General features: G+C 44.3%; 2 protein-coding genes across 2 annotated transcripts in view; one reads left to right on the forward strand and one right to left on the reverse strand.

Moving 5' to 3' along the window:
- The window catches only part of EYA1 (EYA transcriptional coactivator and phosphatase 1), a 362441-nt gene extending 353688 nt beyond the window's left edge, over positions 1-8753 (reverse strand). The window contains exon 1 of the mRNA XM_045050234.1: positions 8492-8753. The gene's annotated coding sequence lies outside the window, so the exon portion shown is untranslated. The remainder of the gene's footprint in view (positions 1-8491) is intronic.
- LOC123383058 lies at positions 891-16560 on the forward strand. Its single transcript, XM_045049773.1, has 7 exons — positions 891-1024; positions 1968-2128; positions 2193-2299; positions 7934-8430; positions 11821-11928; positions 14727-14960; positions 15599-16560. Exons 1-7 carry the CDS (start codon positions 891-893, stop codon positions 15633-15635), a joined length of 1278 nt encoding a protein of 425 aa, XP_044905708.1. The 3' UTR covers positions 15636-16560.
- Positions 16561-19467: the final 2907 nt, after the last annotated feature.

Raw genomic sequence — 19467 nt, forward strand, 5'->3', positions numbered from 1 at the left:
AGGACGGGCCCTGTGTGAGCTGGTCTTTTCAGTATCTGAGGGAACGATGCCTTCTTCAGTCCAATCCCCTGGACTGTTGATGAAACACCACTGAAAAGCTAATTTTGTTACGGGGGCTCGCTGCACACAGGGTTAATGGGGGAAATCTCAATAGCTCTGAACCTAACGTTTCCTGGGTTCAGTAAAATTTTTGCTCCACATAGGTGCTTCCTATTCGTTTCTACCCAGCGGCAAAAGCCGGGCAGCCGATAAAATAAGCAATAGCACCTCTCCTTACATGGGAACATTTATCTTGCTTTTACCTTAGTTCTAGCTCATCCAAAACATCCTGGCCATTGTCAAAACGAAATATTGGGAGAAGTTAAGTTGGCATAAGTGTGTGAATTGCGGGGGCATAAAACAGACGGACAAAGGGTCTTGTCAAGCAGGCCCTTGGGACAGACCTTCCAGATTGAAGAAAAATAAGGTGGAGACTAAGATGATTGGGAAGAAAATAATATTTTTAAAAATATTATGCATCATCTCTATTTTAATTTTTCCTGCTGGTTTTGAAAAAAAATGGGTTATATTTCAGATGGCACGTAAATCATCTGTAATGAAGCAGCGACCCATCAGACACTGTGAGTAACTTGTGGCTCCTTGGATGAAAGAATATTTTCATTACAGCGCCCCATCACTTTAATCTTTGCTGTCTCACCAAGTGTTGAGTTTTCTAACATTCCTGAGAAGCAGAAGGAAACTAGCGGTTGAACATTGCTTTATAGAAAAGAAAAGGGCTATTCTGAAGTGTGTCCCCAGAAGACTACAACTACGGATTGAATAAACATATCAAATCAAGGGGTCTTTAAGAAAATTTACAAACAGAAGCCTGCAGTGAAAAGAACCGCCGGATGAATGACCTCCAGGGACCTACTCAGCGGGCAATTCCATGGTTCCCAAAGCCACAAGAGGCCGTGTGGCACTGTCACCTCTTCTTTGCTTTACTCACCTTCCTAAGAAATGTGGTTATATCAAAGAGATATAGGTGAGTGAGATTCAGAAAGCAGATACACAATCATCTCTCAGATTGTTAAGGAGCACATCCAGCCACTGAAGCCATTCATTGAAAAAAAACAAGTTCAGCTCTATGTTGGTGAATGTCTTCTCCAGCTGGAGATAAAGTTTCTGCAGAAATAAATGTCCACAACAATCTGCTCTTATAGCTGTTCCACGGATTTCCTGGTACTACTGTTTTAAGCATGAGGCCTGTCTATTCATTATAGAACTTCTATCCAAATACGACCAGATTTCTGCTGCCACCATATGTAACTTCCTTCTCATTTCAGATGAAGAATGGAAAGCGTGGGGACAATCAAATGAGTTGAAACCAATTAGGAAAATTAATGGCATGTGTTTATCAAGCAACTGAAGTTCAACTCAAACTACGTTTTGAGAGAGCGGCAGACCTACACAGTCTTTTAGTGTAGCACTTCATACATGGACAATATTAAGGAAACTCTAGAGAAACATGCCCACAGTCCCATCAACTCAACTTACTTTAGGAAACTATAATCACAGCCAATCATCAGGCTTGCTTGGTTTTCAGTTTCTCTGAACCTCGTTGCCTAAGTATTTTACAGTCTACATTTGTCATTCTTAACGCCCCTGTAATTTATGTTCCATCAGGGAGATAATCCCATAAGGTGGGAGATTTGGGGTTTGTTTCACTCTTGCACTATGGCATCCAACACTTCGGCATCTGCATTCATCAAGCTCTTGGCCTTCTTTTTAATGCTTTCTTTAAGCACAAATTCCAAACGGTGTAATCAGAGGATCAAACGGTCTGGTGTCTGAAAGGAGTAATTCTTGTAAAGTGAGGTCAAATTCACTTATTCAGATTTCTCTCACATATAACAGTGGCCCTAGTACGAGAAGATGCAACATGAAAGTCATATTTTAAGGATATTCAAAGGAAATTGCTCCCACAGAGCCTGCAATCTCGACCGCATCCGTGAAACCTCCCATATCGAAAGGTACCAAATTCTCGTGTTCACGGACGAACGTTTGAATATGAAAAACTGCGGCTGGGCGTTTGAAAGCCTTAACCAGATCACGATGCGGACCTTCACTGTGCTGATCTCCCGCATCGGTCACTTGCTCTCTCTTCCACTCAGCATTGCTCTTTGAATACGATCTGCTCTCGTGGACTCCAGATGAAAAGCCAAACCTCATTCCAGTAAATATGGGATCTTTCATCACCATCCTGATCACTCTCTCCTCTTCTTTCAGCAAGGTGAATCACCATGCCACACACGACTCGGTTGGTGGAGTCTGACAACCATTGTCATAAAACCATTTTTTAACTTTTTTTATTTATTTTGAGAGAGAGAGAGAGAGAGAGAGAGAGAGAGAGAGAGAGAGAGAGAACGTGCATGTGAGTACAAGCAGGGCGGAGGGACAGAGAGAGGGACAGAGAGAATTCCAAGCAGGCTCCATGCTATCAGCACAGAGCCTGACGGGGGCTCAATCTCAGGAACTGGGAGATCATGACCCGAGCCGAAATCAAGAGTCAGATGCTTAACTGACCGAGCCACCCCAGGTGCCCCTGTCATAAAATAACTTATACTCAAGCATAGAAACAGTAAATGGCGCCCACTGATTATGATCGGTGGCATATCCACGAGGGATTTGAGGAACCATGGTTGTGTGGTAGCATGTTGCTTAGGAATCACAGGCCTATAAATCTCATATGTAATGAAGAAATGCAGGCATCCAAGAGAAAATAAGCTAAAAATATAAATCACAGAGGCCCCTGGGTGGCTCAGGCAGTCAGCTGTCTGACTTTGGCTCAAGTTGTGATCTCATGGTTTGTGAGTTCGAGCCCCATGGAGGCTGCTTCAGATTCTCTCTCTTTCTCTTTCACTCTCTGCCCCTCCTCCTTCTCATCCCCCCCCCCCTTGTCTCTCTCTCTCTTAAAACTAAATAAACCTTAAAAAAAAAAAAAACCACCACAATCACAAATGAGAAATTCATCTAAAATTTCACTGGGCTGGTATATTAATTCTGCTGTATCTGCTGGATTGAGGGTATTGTCAGTCCTCCAGGGATGTAGTTTTTTAAAAAAAATGTATCACAGAAATAGTTTCTCAGCCTACAGAGACTATAGTTTCAGTTTTAAAACAATAAGGTCTACAGGGCGCCTGGGTGGCTCAGTTGGTTAAGCATCAAACTCCTGATCTCGGTTCAGGTCATGATCTCACAATTCACGAGTTCAAGCCCCACATCGGGCTCCTCGCTGATAGTGTGAAGCCTGCTTGGGACTCTCTCGCTCTCTCTCTCTCTGCCCCTCCCTTTCTCTTGCTCTCTCAACATAAATAAATGAAGGTAAAAAAAAAAACAAGGTCTGGAATAACTGGTAGCCAACTACATTGGTACCATTCAGGGGTTATGTTTTTCTGCTATTTAAACTAAGTAAATGACTAGAACTAAACGATGAATGTTCTCACTTCATTCAAAAGGCAAAGAAGAGATATGAAACACCAACTCCTTTTCTTTTATATAGGAAGATCTACCATTAAATACCTCCGAAGGTGTTAAAAATACACCACGAAAAACTCACCCATAGGAATGGAAAGCAGGACAGTGGCTGCTTGGGGCCAGAGCCGAGGGGGTGGACTGTAAAGGGGCACGAGGGAACCATCTGGGGCACTTACAAGTGTTCTCTACCTTGACTGTAGTGGTGACATGAGCGAAAATGATTATCAAAACTCATTGAACTACACACTTCAGCTTGATTTTTTTTAAATGTGCCACAATTCACGTTTCTTTTCAGTTGTCAACCTCTTCTTTCCAGCACCATCAAGGAATTAACGTTTTGATGATGACGGCCTTCTCCACCGGACATAATAGTCCCTGCCCCTCCGAATAAAACATGACATTAGTGCTGATCTTTGTCTAACTGTTTATCCACCAACACTCGCCTCTAACACAGGTGATATTCACTCCTGCTTGAGTAAACTATATGGGTCCAACAGTAATGTTCACTTTCAGGTGTAAAAGTGAAAAGGGGTTTTTTCTTTCTTTCTTTCTTTCTTTCTTTCTTTCTTTCTTTCTTTCTCTCTCTTTCTTTCTCTTTCTTTCTTTCTTTCTTTCTTTCTTTCTCTCTCTCTCTTTCTCTCTTTCTTTCTCTCTTTCTTTCTTTCTTTCTTTCTTTCTTTCTTTCTTTCTTTCTCTCTTTTTTTTAATGTTTATTTATCCTTGAGAGAGAAAGAGAGAGAGAGAAAGCAGGGGAGGGGCAGAGAGAGAGGGAGACACAGAATCCGAAGCAGGCTCCAGGCTCTGCGCTGTCACCAGAGAGCCCAATGCAGGGCTCTAGCCCGTGGACTCTGAGATCATGACCTGAGATGAAGTCGGACGCTTTATTGACTAAGGCACCTAGGCGCCCCCGAAAAGGGGCTTTAAAACATACCCTTGGTTTAAGAGGTGAGGATTAAAAAGTACATAATGTTGTTTAACGTTAAGGCTCAACTGGCCCGTCAATAGTTACGATTCTGAAGGTTTCATTTTTTAAAGAGTTAAATTTGAATGTTGAATGGTGGTCCGGTTTTCAGTAATACCCTGGGTCAGATTCATAAAGTATTTGGCCTACAAAAAATTCAGTTATCAAAATTTAAAAAGCAGGTTTATCTCTAAAAAATAAAATGGAAAGATTTATTTCTCAGACTCTTATGCCATTTCTGCTAAAATTCAGAGGCAATTTTAGCCACGGATATAGGCATAGACTTCAATGTCCAGCTCATTAGGTAACGTATGTTCATCATTAGACCTTAAAGCTAACGCATATTACATGTGCCAGTTTAGGAGAAACTAGAGAATAAACACCTTTCTGCTCTGCTCCAACACTATTCCCTTCCCCTTGACAATCACAACTAAAGTTTAGCAAAGCATTTTCTTCATTTCCTGGATGCTGACTCTTACTTGCTTCTTGACCAGAGAAAGGATTACTTGATGTAATAAGATTGCAGGACTACGTCTCAGAGGCCAAAACATCGAAAATAAAGACAGTAATGGAGAAAGCATTAAGCTGTCAGAAAAGATGTACTGGCTCAGGGTTTCATGAATCTCACTCTTTCCTTAAAATCAAAGGGTAACTTACATTACAGCAAAGCTAAAAAAGTTTCAGAAATCTGCCTCCCCTCAATTCCATCAGAAAAAAATAGGTGACATAATCCACAGGGATATACATGGTATGAGATGTGATGGGGCCACAGAAGGAAGTTGTGGAATCCAAATTCCCATCTAGAATGGGAGTCATCTAAAACATCCTTTCCAGGGGCACCTGGGTACAATTGGTTAAGAGTTCCACTTTGGCTCAGGTCATGATCTCACGGTTCGTGAGTTCCAGCCCTGCATTGAGCTCCGTGCTGACAGCTCAGAGCCTGGAGCCTGCTTACAATTCTGTGTCTCCCTTTCCCTCTGCCCCTCCCCTTCTCTCTCTCTCTCTCTCTCTCTCTCTCTCTCTCTCTCTCTCTCTCTCTCAAAAATAAATAAACATTAAAACTTTTTTTAAATAAATAAATAAATAAATAAATAAATACATAAATAAATAAATAAATAAATAAAACATCCTTTACAGGCAGCCAACCCGCTTCTGCATGAACACTTCCGGGGACAGAAATTCACCAGCTTGGCAAGCTTGGTCCACAACTGGAAGGTTTAACCTTTAGGTGGTGCTCCCTTATACTGAGCTGAAATAGATCCATCAAAGCCCCTTTCTCTAAAATCAGTTTTTCTTCTGCACAGACACAAACATATTTCAATACCCTCCTATACAAAGTAGTTCTTGAAACATTTAAGATTAATAATATTCCCTAAGGGCTCTCCCTTCTAGGCCCAAAATATCTTTTTTAAAATGAGTTACTTAACTTTCTGATCTCCCTCCACAGGACATATCTGTTGGCCAGTGGTCCCTGGATGCAAACACTGTACTGAGCTTAGGGACACTCAAACTCTTGGGCAAATGACCTATTTTCAAGGCATTATCCCTCTATTCTCTATTTGAGGAACTGACTCATCCCTGTGAAATTCTCATTTTGTTAATTTCTGCGTGTCAATCAAGCTCACTTGCTGTTCTGTGACTCAGGGTTCTGCAAGCCAATGACTGATGCATCCGTTCCAGCTTTACTTAATGCACCAACCTAAAAACCACGGCTTTAGCTTGCAACTTTCAAGTCACTGATAGAAATGATAAAGGGGAGAAAGCCAAAAACAGAGTTAGTCCTGATGAGTCAAAGGGTGAAAAAGACTACTGAAGGCTTAGAGAAGGAGGATGAGGGCTGCAGTTGGTAACTCTGACACTTACCAGCTCTGTGATCTTGGAAAAATTCACCTCTCTGAGCCTGTTTCCTCACCTATACGATGACATTAATACCATCCAATAGGATAGAGATGATTGAAAATGCATCCTACACTTAGTACACATTCACTAAATTTGTGTTGAGCAGATGATAAGTATTTTGTAAGGGATGAAAGGTCATAAAACGATAACCCAATATGCCTAATTGTCTCTAGTATTTACTTCCAAAAATTTTCATGTAAGTCAACTGCTTAAGAACAATCAGACACTTTTAGAAGCTGTATTTCAGGTTACTAATATAACAATTAGTAAAACAATACTGTTATCATAGCACTCCCTCTCTTTAATTACCTGTTGTGAACACCTTGACTTTTTTATGGGCTAAATAATCCCACTAACAGATTTTTTTCATAGTTCCTGTTTTGTAACTGATCTTAATTAGCACAGTGCTCTGCCTTCTCTCCAAGGCCTTTACATGTTCCAAAATTATGAAACTTGTTAGATTGTGCTCTCTGTCAAAGCAGGGAACAAGTCTGATTCAGTCTGATGTGGTCTGATAACCAAATCCTTTCCAAGCTGGCCCCAGTTACCACCCCTGCACATCTCTACCACATCCCAGGTCCCTCCTGCTCACCCACAGCCACTCCAGGTTACTTCTAAATGCCTCTGGTGCCAAAGGACACACTGTCTAGAGGACAGTGGACACACTGCCTAGAGGACACACTGTCCACCCAGACTCCTGCCTACCTTGCAAGGCTCATTCAGTCCTCTCTTCCAGGAAGCCTTGCACACCTGTGACTTCACCCATTAGAGTACTAATCACATGAGGTCACAACTGTCCACCACACTGCTCCTTCAAGAGCGTTTTTACCCATTTTTACCCATGTAACTCGATGCTTGGTACATGGCACCTTTCCCAGTGTTGGCTCACTGAACAGCTCAGAGCTTGACATACGGCACACTTGGGGTCTCTGAAGAGAATGGAAGAATGCCCTCTTGTTCTACATGGACATCCTGCTTCTACATTATTGTAGCACTTCTCACTCATAGCTGCGACTTTGTGTGCTGAGTATACACTTGCTTTGATTCTTCTGAACAGGTAATTAACTCGCACTTCTCTACAGATTTGAGTCCTCCTCCCACCCGGATTTTTGGAAGAGGCTTTGGGTCTTATGAGATGACTTATTTGGCTAGCATTCATCAGTGTGGCCACCAGAAAAATGTTGGGTGGGTCTGAACATGAAGAAAACAATAAAAATTGTCTGTACTGGAGGCATTGTCCCCACCTCCCCCCAAACTCACCGAAGGCAAAGCAGAGATCCTGTCTATTTCTCATCAGCTTCTTAATTATTCCTAGAAATAATAATGGGTCACCATTGTTGACCTCTCCAATTCATCTGCTACTTCTTTTAACTGGCCTCTTTGATTTGGACCAACCGACTCACTTTCAGCCACAGTAAGGAATCCTGGGGACGGGAGGAGGGCTAGAAAGCACTAAATATAAATATCTGCTTGCCTCAACTGCTCCCCAAATGTTTTCCATTACTGGAGCTTCGAGCGCAAGCACACGTCCAAGACAGCAATCACAACATCAAATAGGGCCAAGATGACCCCCCTCGGTCCCCCGACGTCCCAATCAGTCACCACCTCCCGGAAGGAAAACAAACCGGCCCCAGACACAGCCCTCCACGTGCAGCGGGCGCCCCAAGGCTTCCCGGCAAAGGGGCGACGCGCGTCCCCAGCACTGCGCGCACCGCCGCGCCCTTCCAGGTGGCCTCGCGTACCTGGCGGCGGTGCCCGCGCCTCGGACGAGGCGGGCGGGCTGGGGTGCCGGCGGCGCGCGCGCTCGCCCGGGGGTCGGGACCCTGGCGGCGGTGGCGGCGGCGGCGGGGCCCCCTCCGCAGCTCCCCGGGCTCCCATCGCCGCCCTCCCGCCCCGGGTGGGGCCGCGGCCGCGGGCTCTCGGCCGCTGCCTGGAAGCCAGAGGGTCAGATTCAGTTTCACAACAAAGTCTCTCCCCGTCACTGCAACCGGACTGGAGGCCAAAGCGGCCGGGCAGCCCGGGCAGCGGCCGGAGCGCAGCCGCCGCGGGCGAAGGTGGGAAGAGAGCGCGCGAGGGGAGGGTGGCTGGCGACAGGGTCCCGGCGGCTGGACTTACTCGGGTCCCAACTGCGGCGACGCGGGGCTGAGGAACCGGTTCTTCCGAAAACAAACCGAAAATGGGTAACGGAGAGGCCAGGGCAGCGCTTAGAGGGGTTCTGTCTCGGTGTTTAGGGCAAAAAACGGCTCTGGCTTCCAGAAATTCGAGCCGGTGGTGGCTTTTTTCTTTCTCTCCTTCTGAAATGCGCCTGTGCCTCCGGGTTGAGGGGCGCCCTTTGCGCGGCTCCGAGTGCGCAGCGACACCAGGGCCGGCGCTGGCGAGGGGAACCCTCTTCCCAGCACCCCCGGTCTTCCCAGTCCCCCCTTCCCGGCCCCCAGTCCCTTCCCTGGGCCCCGACTCCCCTCCGCACGGGAGCTGGAGCCTGGGCCTGCTGCCCACGCCCCGCGGGGTGTCTAGGACTCCTCAGCCTTGGCCGTGTTTAAACTCAGGGTGAGGGTGGAGGGGGGTTGGTCTGTCAGCGTGGGGCAGTTAGGTGTGCTTGAGGTGGCCCTGTAGGGACAGACAGGCCGAGTGACATGGTGATTTTTTTTTTTCCCTGGTGGGTGGGGAGCACTTCAAGGAATAAGTCGTCAGACTGAAACTTATTAAAACATCAGAGATTCGAATAATTTTATAAGTGGTCTTAAAGGTAAGTACTGTAACTTAAGGACTTTTGCCTTTCTTTGCATCGAGGAACACTTGGGGAGGGTAGGTGGAAGTTTCTGTAACCTCCAAGTCCCTCTGTATCTTTGAGTTGATGGGGGCTAGGGCCAACCTGGATTCAACCTGTAAAGTATTTCAGCATTGGATGAAACCTCCCTCAGAGGCCAGTAATCTGAGCTCCTCCTTCTTTGGCAACTTCCGCTCACTTGATTAGGGAATCCAATCACAAGCAGTGAAGGATTTGCAGACACTTTGATGATTTGCTCTTATAAGGACTCATGCTTCTCAGCGAGCAGCATTAAAATGTTTGCAGTTCTCTCTCTCGCTCTCAAATAAAATGCCTTCCGCATCGTCACTCAATTATTCACATCGGATCAGATCATGTAGGCAAAAGGCCCTCGGAAAGTCTAAAGCACGGTATGAATATAGATATAATTGTGCATACTCTGGCAAACTCATCTAGAGTCACATGCTTTGCTGTTGTTTATGAGTCAAGTATCTGCTGGCTTGTACGAGATGCCATGAAGTTAGAGTCAGAATCCTTCACCTTCAAAGACCATAGGTTATAGATTGAGATAAAACCAGCATGCAGGAAATAAATAGAAAGATACACAAACACGGATTAGGGGTCCTAAACTGTTGGATGTTTATTAGTGCGCAGACCCTGAAACTTTCCAAAATAGACCATGTATGTCAGGTGAGAGGATTTCTCCTACAAGTCAGTGTACTGATAAATTATGTTAACTCAATAATTCCCCAATACCTTGTCCAAATAGAAATAATAACCAAATCAGCCAGTTGATGAAGACGACCTTGCCTTTTTGAACCCATTGCTTATCCTTTCTCATTATGAATATTAAAAAATGATATAAAAAAGCAAATCCAGAGTCTTTTAGAGCTCAGGTGATCAAAAGTTTTAGTTAAGGAGGAAGTAACAAAAACCCCAAAATACCAAATATAAGTATCTGCTATGAACTCACCAAAAGCAATGAAAGTTTCTTTTGTCAAAGACTACAGGCATGGTATTTATTTGAAAATCGTATTTAAAAAAATCAATCTTTGTAATTTAGAAGTAATAACATATAATCTAAAATTTTATGTATTAATACAAAGAGTCTTTTGATCCCTGATTCTAATATTTCTTTAAAAATATATATAGAACAGCTCCAAACCCAAATATTCTACCATTTTATTTTTCTAACATCTCAAAACCTAGATTCATATGGTCTTTGGATAAAAATAGCTAAATTTTGAACCAGTTTCTGAACTTGAAGGTGTGAAGAATTATTTCATTACTGCTCTTTAGGAAACGCCATGTGTTTAAAATATTGGCAGCACTAGATTCAGAAGATAAAGTCATATTCAGAATTTCCTATTAAGGAAAATTGCTATTTGGGCAAAGTACATTTATTTTTAGTGCAGTATACAAATTCTTCATATTCTCCAAAACGGGAGTAGCAGGAGCCAATTTATTGAGTATAATGTATTCCAGACACTTGCTGGAATAAACAATGCTCTTGAGCCCCTCAGATGCACAGCCAATAGGGAGCTGTTGACTACTTGAGGTTTTTACACATCTCTCTGCCAAATCAGAAATCCAAATCCCAAATCAGTCACAGGCACAGTGTGGATTTGTAGTCCTGTCTGGGCATGGGGTCACAATCTGCAAATGCATGATACCACCTAAGATAGGTTTATTTTTAACATAAAATATACTTATTTTTCCATTTGACAAGAATACAAGTATGAATGAAATTTTCAATAAAAATGTAAGTGTCCTTTGTAACACCAAGCCAAGATCCAATAAAACACATATTCATAACCACTTGAGAATATATATGTTTATATTCATCTATCGATGTGTGTATATATATATGTATGTGTGTGTGTGTATATATATACACACACACATACATATATACATGTACACATATATGTATACATATATGTATACATACATATATGTATACATATGTATGTATACATATATGTATACATATATGTGTACATGTATATATGTATGTGTGTGTGTATATATATATATACATATATATATATGTATATATATATGGAGAGAGAGAGAGAGAGAGGAAGAGAATTTCCATGTAAAAAACTAGTAACTACCATAAGGACTCAATTATGTATCTGTTAGTTTATATTGGACCAAGAACATTGAGCTGTTTACATGTCATAAAATCCTAATCTTAACTGCTATCCTAACCTACCTATGTACAATAAAGAAATGACAGGGTTTCTTGCACATGAAGGCACAAAAATTGCTTAAGTGTAGAATTTTTTACTCTAGTTTATGGCATAAACATAGAACACATGTGACAGAAATATATGTTTAAACCAAGGACCTATTCAAACTCTCAAATACACATCCACAGAAGGCAGAGGACAAAAATCAACAGAAGTTTTGTAGTTCTTTGAGCATTTGTATTCTGTCTACAATGACAGGTTAGGTATATTATGAACAATCCTGATTCAAAAGAAATTTTGTGCTTCTCTCTCTCTCTCTCTCTCTCTCTCTCTCACGTGCACGTGCACTCACGCAGATGCACACACACGCGCACACGCACACACGCGCACACACTTTAAAAATCCTTTTATTATTTGGTTTGGCAATGTACTTTCATCTCGAAAGACTTGTCAAATGCACCTAATGGGAGTTTTCCTTAAAGGGGAAAGAAGATCCAGCCCACTAGCTTAGATCAAGATTTACTTGTGATCATCAGTTGGAGAAGACTGGACCATATGGAACGACCAAGAGTCAAGCCAACTCTTCAAGTGTGAGTTAGACATTTTCTTATGTGCAGGAGCCATTTAAGGAAACTTTTAACCGATCAATGATTTTTCCCCCAGTACCGGTCTTTCTTTTTTCACTTAGCTAAATCACGTAATACTGTTAGCATCATGTTAACTCCTGGAGTATGTCTGGCTAGGGAGCATGAATTGAAGGCACTAGAATAATAATACCAAGAGATATTATGCACAAGACTGATCCCTATGCTTTAAGGCCTATATACTTTAAAAAGTACTTGTGATTTTTAGTCTACTGAAATATCCTGTGATCTGAAAGTTAAGGTCTATGCCTATTGATCCACTAAAAAGTGGTATGAGGTAAACCAGGGAGAAATTTATCCACTAGACAGGAACTTATCACATGAGCCACAGTGAACTTATTACATGAGCCATAGTGAACTTTCTACGTGAGCCATAAGTTTTGACTTTTACATCTAATTTCTTGTTACATTAAGGCTAGTTTTCTAATCCATTTATTGTTGACTAACTAACATTAGCAAATACATTTCGTCCTATCAAGACTTGTAAAGAACATTATCAAATTCTTTATACTAGCGATTTGGGGGTATGTAGTAAAAGGGCGCTTTATGCACTTACAACTTAGGAAACCGAGTTTGGGATACAACACAAGGATCCTTGGCCAGCTTTCTACTAAAGCAAAGACTTAAGATGAATTGTCAAGTTATGTTTTACCCATTCTCTATGTCTCGCAAGTAATTACTACAGCAAACTTTATTGTACTTTTGATTAGTTAAAACAAATAATACCTGTTGTGTTGATCTTTTCCTTTTAGGTGAATCTTCCAAAGTTACTGAGATTCAGTCTTTCTGAATTTAACCTAATTTGCCCAATTTTTCTTTTCTTTTTATCATTTTTCTCTCTTGGCGTATAGATACTTTTCATTCTCAACGACTGTTATAGGTGGAGCTTTCCTGAACTTCCCATTTGCTTTTATCCAGATCATTCTACTTATTAACATATCCATTTGTGAGCTGCCTTTACTTTTATAAAGAGATGATATCTAACAAGTGCTTCAGGGGAATATGATTCCTTGATGTGGCAGTCCTTTGCTCTTGCCCCCACTTCACAGCCACAGCCAATGGCTTGGTTGTTCTTTTTACATTTCTGTAATATCATATGACAAACAAGCATCAGATTTATTCCTCTTTCTCACAACTAGCAAATTTTTAAAACAGCACCTTTTTCTCCAAGAATAAAATTGCAGGTGCATTAAAAAAATATAACCAACATAATTGCTCTTCCGGTATAGTTTAGAACAGAACTGCATTCTCCATAAGTAAACTCTCATGACCAGCAGAACGGAAATATCTGGGAGTTTGACTCATGAAGAGTACGAAGTTGGACCTCAACTTTATGACTTTTAGATTATATTTCCCCAGACATACTACTTGTACTTATCTAGGTTAAATCTCATTTGCTATTTCCTGACCATGTTTTTGGCAGATAGCTGATAGTACTCTTGTTGACTTTTGGTTTGTAATTGTAAATTACTATCAACATTTTCTTAAAACTGATTCTATTTTGTGAGTTCTGTCATCATGCAAAAATAAAACTAAACAGGTAGAGAGCCCAGGATAAGAAAGCTTGGATTCATTGAAAAGATGTAACATGAAAGGTTTATCCTATAAAAGCAGAGATTGTGGGCTGAGGCCATTTAGAGGAAAAAATCAGCTCTCTTTTGGCCAAAAATAAGCCTGAAGAATAGTACCAGAGGTAGCTGTAAAGATAATTTGCAAACAGCCTTGCCTTGCATGCCAAACCAAGTACCATCTAAGCGCCAAAATTAGTGCCAAAGGAGTAGTGGAAAGGAGAAAGCAAACAATCCACTGTTTGTTTGATAAGCATAAAATATTTATAGTGAGGAAAATTATGTTTCCAACATTGTAATTGTCTTTATTTCTTAACATGTAACAAGAGGCACTTAAGAGCTGTTCTTGGTAATGAAAACCTAATGTGTCCTTGAATATTAGTCAGATATTCAGAGAGCTGAATTGCTGATTGGGGTTGACTTCTTCTGTTTCTGTTTTTGTTTTTGTCTGTTTTTCTTTGCTTTGTTTTATTCTTTGCCTCCATGTGGTTTTTCTCCTAACACAAGACATTGTGTTTGCTTGCTTTGTTTTGGTATTCTATTTATCAAACAAATATTTGATAGCTTAAAGTATTCTTGAAGGAACAAAACTTAAAATTGCTTTATGCATCATTTAAACCAGTGCTTTGACAGGATATTAAATCTCTATATTAACTGAATCATAGCCCCAGACCGGTATATTTATGGTGACTATGAAGTGGGGGGGGGGGGATCCAACTGAAATCTTAGCAATCACTTTTTAGAACACACAGCATGCTGACAGCTAGTGGCCATTTTACTCTGAAATCCTTATCCCCGGATTTCATTTTTTAATTTGCTGTAGATCCTGAAATAAATGCCTAGCTCAATAATTTGCCTAAATCTAACATGATGTAGATATTTCCTTTCAGATCAGAGAATTTATTTATATATGCAAAAGGAAAACTCAAATCATGTCCCGATCAGCTAAGGAAACTACTGGATTAGCAGGGGCAAAATGTTTGTTGGAGTGAAAAAAGGAGTTATTCTTCTGTGTGTATGTATGTGTGTGTGTGTGTGTGTGTGTGTGTGTGTATAATATGATCCCTGTGGTGACTGCAGTGCGACCACTTGCAGCAATTTTTAATCTTTGAAGTTAGGTAAAATTTTGTTAGCAGTCTCAAATCATTAATTTAATCGCTTTGGGTGTCGTTCCAGCAACTGGCGAAATTCTCACCCGCAATCAGATACAATGACATCGATGGAGGCAAAAGGCACCATGCGTTTACCTGCACTCTGTGCGAATGGAATTGGATTGCCGATGAGGCCAGGCGCAGGGGGGTGTGAAACTATGTACAAAATTAAATGTGAGCGAGAAATGCTGATCAAATCCTTTGGAAAGAGGTGTTTACTGTTCAAGAAATACTGCGAACGTGGCTGCAAGGATCAATGGTGAATGACTCACTTGATGTGAAAATCGAGCTAGGAAGCTTGGGAAGAGACAGAGAGAGAGAGGGAGACAGACAGACAGACAGACAGAACGAGAGACCCTGTGGGGTCGCGCGTACTGGGGCTGTGGCAACGTGGGAGGAATCGCAGAAGCAGAGACCGCCAAACGACGTGAGCCGGGCTCAGATAGCTAAGCAAAATTCACCTCGGAAAGGAGGCTTTTCTCTGCCGATTTCGCCTTCACTCTAGGGAAGTCTAGCTCTTTTCCTAAGCCTCGTCTATTTCCTCAAGCCTAGGACGCCGGCACATTTTGATGCTCTTGGAAAAGCCGCGGAGACTCTGGGTTGCTGGTGCTGTGTGCAGGCGCGTCCGGTCGCTCTGCCTGGTGGCTCTGCAATTTGATTTCAGGCCTTTTTCCCCCTTGGCATTATTTTTTGACTACTTGGGGGTGGGGGGGAACCATATAAGAAATTCGAGAACAGACTGTGGGATGCAGAACTGCACACGTGATCTTGCAAATGGGATAGGAGGGTGGGGGAGGTGGGGAAGAGAGAAGTGAAACTAGAAATTATGGTACGGCTTTAGAATTCCAGAATCTCCCTTATTCTTTCCCAATATATATTGTTTCTGATTCTTCACAGCTGCGCTTACCCAATAAAAGTGGAAGAGGGAAGATAATGGCCTGAATAGTGACGTGTCTACGGACATAAATGTACAAGTGGCTGGCCAGCGGGGGTTTTTGTGGAGGAACCTCAGAGAGAGAGATGCCGTTCCCCAGGCTGTTTCTAAATACACGGAGATTACTTCTCGAAAGATTTTGAACAGTTCTTTTGTCCAAACCCAAGACCCTATAATACATAAGCTCCCTCAAATGGGGCATTCGAATTTCGCTTACTTAGAGATGTCTGAAGCTTTCAAGAATGAGAGAAGTGAGGGTGAAAAGACATCTTTTTATGGTCTGTTTTGGGTAGCTGAACAGGTAGGCAGACACGCAAAAGAGATACTTCTGGAAGCTGCCTTGCTTCAGAAGGTACCTTCTTATTTGCTAAAAGTTTATGTTATTGTCAATAAACTCAAAAGACAAGCTGTCAGTATGCATGTATCATTTGATAAGTAAATTCAAACACAAAATTTTCTTTGGAAAGGGAAGATAAATCAAAGTGCTACCCCTGATATCTCAGTCAAATCAAGATTGAAGAAAAAATATTCTCTCCATAAGAACGTTCAGGTTTTTTTTTTTTCTTTTCTAACATGTCTGGAGTTAAACAAAACATGTTAACAAGATTGTAACGAAAACTCCTCACGATGTAAACATCCAAAGAAAGAAATTCTAGATTGATTATATTCTGGGACCGCAAAGATTTTATTACTAGATATCACTGAAGCAGTGGAACCAGAGGCTGAAAGCCTTAGGACTCTAACTGGGTGGTGAAGGGATTTTAGAGGACTCTCTCCCAATTAAGAAAAAACTTCATAAAATGTAAATGCAATAAGTTGAGCTGAATTTTATTTTTCCAAGATTCAAATATGTATTTAGTCTGTTTGGAAGGCCCATGGCCAATTCGTGAATGTATCGGAATAAAACACAAGATGAAGTGCCAAATACCTGTGGTTTATGTAAACTACATAAAATCGCGGGGTTTTTATATTTAGATGGATACTAGACGGATATAAAATGGTAGATAAAAATCAGTTGTTACAGCTTGTCGTGGATTTCCATGTATTTATTAATTTTCCTAAGTTTTATTTATTTATGTATTTGTGTATGTATTTATTTATTTAATTTTTTGCATTTACAAACACTTGTCCAATATGAGCTTCTGAAAGTGCAGCAGGCGTCATTTCCTTATTTCACTTCTCAGAAGTACACGGGAAAAGACACAACCAGAGGTGTTTCTAAGTGAAACGGGTCCTTGCTGCTCGACCTCAGGAAACAATGCCAAGCGTTTGGCCACGTCTCCGCAAGGACGCTGGGTGTGGGGGACGGAGGCCAGGGACGTCAGCTGCCGCCCTCCACCCCACCTCCTCGTGAAGCTTTGACAGATCTCCCTCTAGCACCCCACTGGGGGTGCGACCAAGGAAGGGAGACTGCTCGTTCGGGAGGGAGCAGTGGGGGGGGGGGCATTTTACCACGCCTTGGTGAGGAAGGCTGGTCGGGAGAGCCCTCTGGGACTGTTCTGTCCCAGTGAGGGTTTGGTGGGCCGACAGAGCTCGCGTCTCTGCTGCGGGTCACTCCCGCGTGCGCTTGCTTTGGCCGTCTGTGCACCCGCTGCAGCACCGAGCGACCGGGGCTGGGAAACCCGCTCCCTCCCTGGTGGCGCCTGTTACCAGCAGCTGCTTTTGCTTAGCCCTGCGAGGATCATTTTGCCCCAACCCACGGCCTCTCCCCTGGCTCCATCTCCTCCAGCCCCTCCCTCCCCCTCCCCGCCTCCCTCCCCCCCCCCCCCCTTCCCAAGCTCCGCAGCGACCGGGGCTAGTCAACGCGGTGGCGAAGTCACGCGCGCAGGTTCTGAGCTCCAGGGTGGGGGCACTGGGGGAGGGAGCGCGAGGAATGAGCCAGAAGGACCGGGAGGCTTTAAACCTACCCAGGGAGGTGGGAATAAGGAGCTGGGGCGGCGGGATTAAGAGGCCTTAGGCGGGCTAGGCTCTCTCCCTCCACCCGCGCCGAGGAAGGCGTCGGAGGCCTGGGCCGGGCAGAGGGGCCGGGTACCCTGCCCGCCACCTGTAGCGTCGGGGAGGTGGCACTCCCCGCGCTGCGAAGAGGGTGCCCGCGCTGCGGCTCCCGGCGCGGGGCCCCCGGGGGCTCCGGAAGGGCCCTCGCTGGCGCTGCAGAGCGCGCTCGGTGACCGGCGGCCCAGCTCGCCGGGGCCGCCCGAGCAGTCCCTCGTCCTCTCACTGCATTTTCAGCTCGGGCTAGAAACAGATAGCCTGGAAGCGGCCGCAGGCGCTCACAAAGGCTTTGCTGGACACTGGGACCGGGAAGCCGGCGACGCTCGGGGTGCCGAGGTGGGCCCCGGGCGCTGGTCTCGGTTCTGCAGGGCGGGGCGGCGCGGGCCGACGGCCGCGCCACAGAAGGGGCCCTGCTCCAGCGGGCTGGATTCGGTCTCTCTTCCGAGCGCCAAGCTGGAGTGGGACCCCGGGCCGGGGCAAGAGTCGCCTGGTGCTGTAAGGGGCCTAATGCTGGCCCGCTTGCCGCACACAGGCCTGTGCATACACTAAGGATGGTCAGCTAGGTAAGGACATGCTTCTGAGAGGAGATTTCGCCCTGGTTTGCCGTAATATTTTGGAAAAGTAGCCTGTTGTGGCCGAGATCAGTTAAGTTTCCGCACCCTCGAACAGGTTTGTCTTGCAGGCTAAGCATCAGGAACATTTGTATCTCGCCTGCCTAGAAGTGACCGAAGCAAAATGGCCTATCGGGTCCTTCTCCCCGCCCACCGCCGAGAGTAGGGGGCTCATCCGTCAGCGGAGGGCACACCCATTCGCGCCCGTGTCATATTTGACAGCTGGAAGGGATCCTAGCGGCCCTGCAGCCGTCCCACCCTGCGGCGCTGCCTATGAAGACACTGACGTTCCCAGGGGTTAAGTGACCTCAGGTGACAGGGCTGTTTTCTCCAGCGTCCTGAATAGAGCCTGGCGCGAAGCGAGTCGTCGTTGGACCTGTGTTCAATGAGTGGACACCCAGCCAGGGGGTCGCAGACTCGGGAGCGGGAAGCCAGGTCGGAATCGCCCCGCACCCGCTTTAACCGACGCGTAACCACGTGCCAGGATATTTTCCGCCCACTCCACGCGCTCCAAGGCCAGGGGACAATGTTCCCAAACCCAGTTCAGATGCCCTTTTACGAACAGACTCCAGAGAACCAGAAGCTCTTCGCCCTCCTCCCTTCCATACAGATTTCTGAGAATGCTTGTTCTCCAGTCCCCACCCCCACCTCAGTTTTCATTCTGCAGTTCTGGGGAGTTTAATGTGGTCCGTACCCTTTCCTTAGGATCAAAAACTGCCGCCGGCCGAAAGTTACAATGAGTAAAGCCTTCCTCCTCAGTCTCCTCTCTCCTTTATGGCCATCCCCCACTTTTTTTTTTTTTTTTTTTTTTTTTGGAGGCCTTAACCGCGGGCAAGTACAAACCTTCCTTTTGAAGACAGGGGTGGAGCTCTTAAAGGTCGCCTGGAGAAGCCTTAGCATCGCTCCCACCAACCCCCCACCGTGAACAAATAGTCTAAGCGGAAAAAAGCGTGCGTGCAGTGCTTCACGACTTGAAGACAAGACCACACCTCCACCCTCAGACAGACTCCAAGCGCCCTGTTGCCTTCAGCTAAAGCCTTGTAGAATATCCGGGGCCGCCACCACACTGGGGGGATCGTGGTACACCGTCCCGGGAAGGAAGGAGGCGAGGCGAGGCGGGGCAAAGTGCGGAAGAACCGACACCGCTCAGCCTCGCCCAGGCTGTCTCCAGTTCTTTCTGCCAAGGCAGTAAACTGGCTGGGCTGAATGCGGTCCAAAGATGCCCAGCT

Source organism: Felis catus, chromosome F2 (genome assembly GCF_018350175.1).
Source record: "Felis catus isolate Fca126 chromosome F2, F.catus_Fca126_mat1.0, whole genome shotgun sequence".
Classification (NCBI taxonomy): domain Eukaryota; kingdom Metazoa; phylum Chordata; class Mammalia; order Carnivora; family Felidae; genus Felis; species Felis catus.